A 6,396-nucleotide genomic window follows, 5' to 3' on the forward strand; every position below is an offset into this window, starting at 1 on the left:
TATTAAATTAGTTTTTTTACTATTTTATTAATTGAAAAACTACAATATTTTCGGTTGACCATTCCAATATTTTTCTTTCCTTCCTCCAATTAAAAGAAAGAAAGAAAGAAATTCGAAGTGGGCAACAGCTAATTCTAGCCAAGCACTCCAGTCTTACATGAGAAGGAAAACCCACCCCCCAGAAAAAGAACATCATTTTACAACATAAACAGATAAACTTGGACAAATTCGGACAAGAAATGGAGTCTCAAGTCAATCCCAGAGCTAAACGACAGGCAGGGGCCGGCCACATAGATACACTCCACCCCTGTTTTCTTGCCACCTTTCATCTCCCATACCAACAATTTCTTCCTTATTTGAAACGGAATGCTGTCAAATCAATATGAAACTTCATTCTCTAGGACTCTTTTATAGATGGATGACAGAGGGGTATATATATAAAACATTACAAGCCTTACAACACAAAACGTTTCAACACTTCCCAGGATTAAAGTAAACAAAACATAACAAAACACCAAAAAGATTAGAGGGGGCTAAAGAATAAACAAACATCCTCATAAAGTACCTACTAAGAGCAATCAGAAACTCGAGTTTTTCTTCTTTATTCCTCTCACCGTGCGTCGAGAGAGGTAAACGAATTCGCGAAACCAGGTGGTCGGTTTGGGATGCTGCTTTGTGTATTGTCTCCACTCGCAAGCAACGATGATGAAGACGATGTCATGTCCAAATTGCTATTTCCTTCAAATGCCTGCCATCTCTTAAGCGCCTGTGGTAACGACATATCGAGATCGATTCCCAATGTGTCTTCCAAGTCTGGTTCTGTTGGTTTCCACACATCGACTAGAGACGAAAGAACGTTGACTGCATGACTCATGTCGGGTCGCTGGTATGGCTCCCTTGCACAGCAGTGGCCAGCCAAGTCCGCAACCGTGCAGATGCTGCCAAGGGTCTCCTCGTCTATGTGCATTGAAGGGTCTATGGCCTTTGAGAAAGTGTCCTTGTTAATGTACATTCTGCGGAACCACGATACAAGGTGCAAGCTTTCTTCCGGCTGGCTCTCGTCAATTGCTTTTCTACCAGATATCATCTCCATGAGGATCACTCCAAAGCTATAAACATCGACCTTGGTTGTAACTCGTCCGGTTACTGCTCCATCGATCATCGATGAAGAATAGAATGTTAGAATATATCAATACAAAGTGTTGGTTACGAACAAACAGGTTCAGAAACTTAATCCATGAAGTAAATGCATCAAGGTATTCTACGTAACTATATTCACAACCCAACATGCATAATAACTAGCAACATGGAGTTTCGTAGCAAAAATAAAGAGGAGAAGAGTGTATACCAGCATATTCTGGGGCAAGATAACCAAACGTTCCTGCGAGTCTTGTTTCGACCGACGCTTTCCCTTCAGGAGCAAGACGAACCAACCCAAAGTCTGCTACTTTAGCCCGCAAATCATCTCCAAGAAGAATGTTTGATGGTTTAAGATCGCGATGGATAAAGCTTTGATGTGCTAAACTATGCAAATACTCAACACCCCTGGCTACATCCAAGGCAACAGTCAGCCTTCTTTTCCATTCAAGGGGTTTGATCCCTTCATCATTCCAGTGAAATAGAAACCTACTAAAAGTCCCCTGGGGCATGTATTCATAAACCAGAAGCCTCTCGTTTCCATCTAAGCAATACCCGAGAAGCGCAACCAAATTTCTATGACGAACCTTAGTAAGAACTGCAATCTCAGCCTTGAATTCATTCAAACCCTTCTCGCCTACGACTCCAGACTCCATTCTCTTCACGGCGATCTTCGTACCATCATGTAATTCTCCCTTGTAAACAGTTCCAAAACCCCCTCTCCCCAATATATTACTAGGGCTAAAATTATTAGTTACATTCCTCAAAACTTGAATGGAGATAACCAGGTTTCCTGCCTCGACCACACGGACATCACTCGGTCCAGCAATAGGAACTCCGCTGGATTCAGGAGTACTCCCATCGGCCCTCGTCTCCGTAACTGTAATCTTCACTGAATTTTGATCCCCAGAATGACTAGGATGTACCACTACTGTATTTGGGTTCTGTACTATACTACCATGTCTCTTCTTTCTCTTGTACCAAAAGAAAATCGCAGTCCCAACTAAAAGGAGACCAACAATAACACCAATTATAGAACCAACAACCACTCCAGTATTACTTTTCTTAACACCCCCATCAGGATCGTCGCCTGTTCCATAATCGGAGGGCGCTCCCTTTTCGGGAGAGCCTGGTGCGGGAGAACTGGGCCGATCTTTCCCAATATCCGGGTTCCCCTGTGTGTTCACAATCACATTTTTCCTGAAGGCGGGCACTTTCCCATGAAGCCTATTACTGGAGACATCTAATTCTATAAGACTGGGCATAGTCACAAGTTCGGTTGGTATTGTGCCAGAAAGATAATTGTTAGAGAGAATCAACTTCTGTACAGATGTAAGCAATGAAAAGCTAGGAGAAATAGAGCCCGCAAGACCCATATTCTTAAAGTTGATTATGGTTATATTTTCGGGGTTGCCAGTACATGCAACACCTTTGAAATCCTCACAAGGATTGTTCCCTACCCAGCTTTGGGCAAAGACTGTTGGAAACCCCATTGATTGTGCAACCGATAACAGAGCACTCACTCGGGGATCACAAGGCTCACCCGGAGAATCCGTGCAAAAATTGTTGGATCCTGGTCTCATATCCAGCTTTACATTAGGATTAAACGCAGGGGTGGGTCCTTGAAGCAGATTATTCGTCAAATTCACAACTGTGAGGGATTTCAAGTTTATCAAGGACGAAGGAACAATACCCGTAAGCTGATTATCCCTCAAATTCAAGGTCTCTAACCCCTGAAGGTTAGAGAAATCGGGCAAAGGACCTGAAAAGTGGTTCATATGCAACCAAACCTCCTGCAGATTAGTCATGTTTTGCAATACGGCGATAGAACCGTTTAACTTAGAGTTACTCTGTTGTCCATTCAACCAAAGCGACTGAATCGAAGAACCCGCAAAGCTTACTGGTAATCCACCTTCAAGAAAATTACCTGCCAAATGCAAGTTCCTAAGAGTCGGAAACGTCGTGCCATCGAAAATTTGAAGGGTGTTACCAGTTACATTAGCGCGATTGGCCGATAATTCCTGAAGACCAGAAGCATCTCGAATGCTATCAGGAATTTGCCACGCCATGAAGGGATTGTTGTCGACATCTATCGTCTGCAGAGCCGACTTCTTGGCGAAGAAATCAGCCGGCATGGATGTAAACAGATTATCATGCGCTAGAAGTATCTGGAGTGAATCAGCGAGATTAGGAAACGGCCCAGTCAGCTGATTGCTCTGTACCTCTAATTGCACTAACGCCGAGAGGCTAAAGAGATCCGAGGGAAGTGATCCCTTGAGATTTTGGTTCCCAATTTGAATTTTAACCACTCGGTTCTGAGAATCACATTTAACGTGCTTCCATTCACAGTAATTCGAACCAGTCCATCCAAGAGAATCCGTGGCTCCAATACTAGTCTTCAAAAGATTCATCACTGACCCATCATCACCACCCGCACCAGCCGGCTGAGCGTAAACAGAGAAATCCAAAAACAGCAGAAACAAGACAAAAACCAAAAGGAAAACCCCAAACCCCAAATGGGGTTCCCTCATTGTTCAATCTTTCTCAGAAAACCAACAAAGAAAAAGAGGTAAAGAGGTAAAAACAAAAGTTCTGAGTCCGTCGTAAACGAAAAAGAAAGAAAGAAAGAAAGAAAGAAAGAAAGAAGGAAAGAACAGGAACCCAGAATTGTAGGGTTTTAAAAGTCAGAATGGATAAAACAATGCGTAAAGTGTGGATTGGTTTAAAACCCTTTTCTCCATGCTTTACGAACACTAACGCTTTCCCAATATTTGTCCCTTTTTTCTCTTCTCAGACACAGAGAGAGAGAGGGAGAGAGAGAGAGAGAAAGAGAGCGAGAAAGCAGAGGGGAGGTTGGAGGAGAATGCGGCGGAGATGAAGGGGGTTTGGGAAGAAAACAATATCAAAACCCAAAAGGAAAAGAAGAGAGAGAGAGAGAAGAAAAGGAATGAAAGAGAAAAGGAAAGGCGTTAAAGAAATGAATAAAGAAGAGGAGAGAGAGAGGTGTTTGGGAAGTGAGAAAATGGAGGAAAAGGGAAATGACGCGTGTGGTCCAGCTCAGAAAATTTGACCAGTAAAGGAGAAAAAATGGTGCGGAAGGAGTAATTGTAGGCCAAGAACCAAGAAACTCGACTCTGCGCTTCTTCCACTCATCCATCTTCAACCACTTCACAGCTGCAACTTAAAAACAATTTCCCTTTCTTTTTTCTTTTTTTTAAATAAACAAATTCCTTTCTGTTTCCACAATTTCTTATTAAAAAATAAATATTTTCAGATTACATCCTACCTTCTAATTATTATTTTTTTAATTATTGGATGGTCAGATTCCATCCACGCACCACCTCGAATTGTGGATTTCTATGTTTGAATTCTTCTTTTTAAGCTAATATTTTTAACTATTTTCTTTTCTTTTTTTTTTTCTTTGTAAAGAAAATTTTCGAATACATAATTATCCCATTAAATTTGTTTTTGAGTGGTTTCAAAATTCTGTCCATAATCCTTTCACAAACAAATCCATCCATAAGTTTTTAAATGACTTTGTCTTTATATATATATATATATATATATATATATATATATATATATATATATATATGTAAAATTTACTTTTTAATTTCAATTAAATTCTAGCAGTCATTTAAAAAAATACAAAATTATTTGTAAACTAATAATATTTTTAATCGAGGAGTTAGAAATTCAGTCTTCACCTTCACCAAATAATTTCGAAAATATGAATATTAAAAATACCAACGTTTTTCAATAGTTGAGGCATCTCTTATATTATTTATTTTTCTTAAACTAAATCGTTTTTTTATTTTTTAAATATAGAATTTAGATTTCTTTATATCAATTACTTGGCCATTCCATTTTCTATCTTTCAAAAATATTTTAAATATATTATTTGGATCATGTCTAACAGGTAAGTACCACAAATAAATTAATAATTAAGATAGAAAAGTTATAAAGAGAAAAAATAGAACCTCGATTCAAATCGAAAAGAACAGGAGTCGATGGCACGTGCTAACCTAACAACAACTTGAATTAAGAAATGAGAAGCCCGTCATCTTGAGACAAAGTGAGCAACCTCCATACTCGATTAACTTGATCTATTAAAATTGTCAATAATCTCAAACAACTAATGTCGATGGTTAAATAGGAGGTAAAAATGACATAATAAACAATTTAAACAGTAACATTCGAACTAGAACGTGTTTATCGCACAACTATATTAATATATATATATTAATTATGTACTTATCCAAGTGAAAGTAATATCAAAATACAAGTTAGACGAAATTAGGTAACCGAATGAAAAGATTTGGTCATAATAGAAATCAAATATTAAAATGTGGTATGATCATATGCAATCAAGACGGAAAATAAACAAAAAGAAAAAATGAATCCAATGAGTGGGTCAAAACTTAATATTTATAAAATCATGTGCGGTGTCTTCTAGTTTACTTCATATTTCAAATCAATATTTTAATTAATCATGACCTAACTCATGTAACAGCTGTCAAAAACTTTACAAATTCAGTATTTTTATTTTTATTTTTATTTCGCTACGAAGAAGATCATTATTGAAATAAATATTCTGATATTGCATATTTTTTTGATAGTTTCAATTAAAAAATTAATAACAAGATGATCTTCTCAATAAATAAATAAATACGCAAATAAAAAAATTTATTTGGTAATATTATTATTTTTCTAGATAGCCTTATTTATCTCCTAGTTTTTAATTAACTCAATTTCATCTTCAATCTTCAAACTCAATGAACATAGCTAAGAAAAAAATATCACCGAAAAAGACCACTAAAACTATATATATATAAAGTTATTGACTTGTGCGCTATAATAAATATAACAGTGGAATGTGTTTTTTTTTTTTTTTCATGAAATTAAAATTTCAACCGGAAAATATTATTGCAAATAAATGTGGTGTTGCTGAAAAACGTGACTGTGCTTATGTATTAATTAAAAAAAAAAAAAAAAAAAAAAAAAAAAAAAAAAACTTTTATGATTTAACGGTTCGAACGGTTCCCATGCAGTTAATGGCTTTGAGCGTTTCAAATTAAAAGTTAAAACCCCTCCTAAATTAAAATAAAAAAGAAATTTAAACCTCTTTTTTCCAAGAAAAAACAGACCAAAAATTTATGTATGGATATATATATATATATATATATATATATATATATATATATATATATATATATATATATATATTTTGCACGAATATCTCAATTAAATAATAATACA

General features: G+C 36.6%; 1 protein-coding gene across 1 annotated transcript; it reads right to left on the reverse strand.

Moving 5' to 3' along the window:
• Positions 1-370: 370 nt before the first annotated feature.
• LOC111808793 (receptor protein kinase TMK1) lies at positions 371-4,151 on the reverse strand. Its single transcript, XM_023694977.2, has 2 exons — positions 1,349-4,151; positions 371-1,146 (listed from the first exon to the last, which is right to left on the reverse strand). Exons 1-2 carry the CDS (start codon positions 3,666-3,668, stop codon positions 611-613), a joined length of 2,856 nt encoding a protein of 951 aa, XP_023550745.1. The 5' UTR covers positions 3,669-4,151; the 3' UTR covers positions 371-610.
• Between the last annotated feature and the right edge of the window lie 2,245 nt (positions 4,152-6,396).

The sequence above is a fragment of the Cucurbita pepo genome, chromosome 13, assembly GCF_057944985.1.
Source record: "Cucurbita pepo subsp. pepo isolate OVF chromosome 13, ASM5794498v1, whole genome shotgun sequence".
Classification (NCBI taxonomy): Eukaryota; Viridiplantae; Streptophyta; class Magnoliopsida; order Cucurbitales; family Cucurbitaceae; genus Cucurbita; species Cucurbita pepo.

Coding starts and splice junctions, on each gene's coding strand:
- LOC111808793 (XM_023694977.2), bottom strand. CDS start 3,668: ATGAGGGAACCCCATTTGGGGTTTGGGGTTTTCCTTTTGGTTTTTGTC. Junction 1,147..1,348: donor TCTTGCCCCAGAATATGCTG/GTATACACTCTT, acceptor TCGATGGAGCAG/TAACCGGACGAGTTACAACC.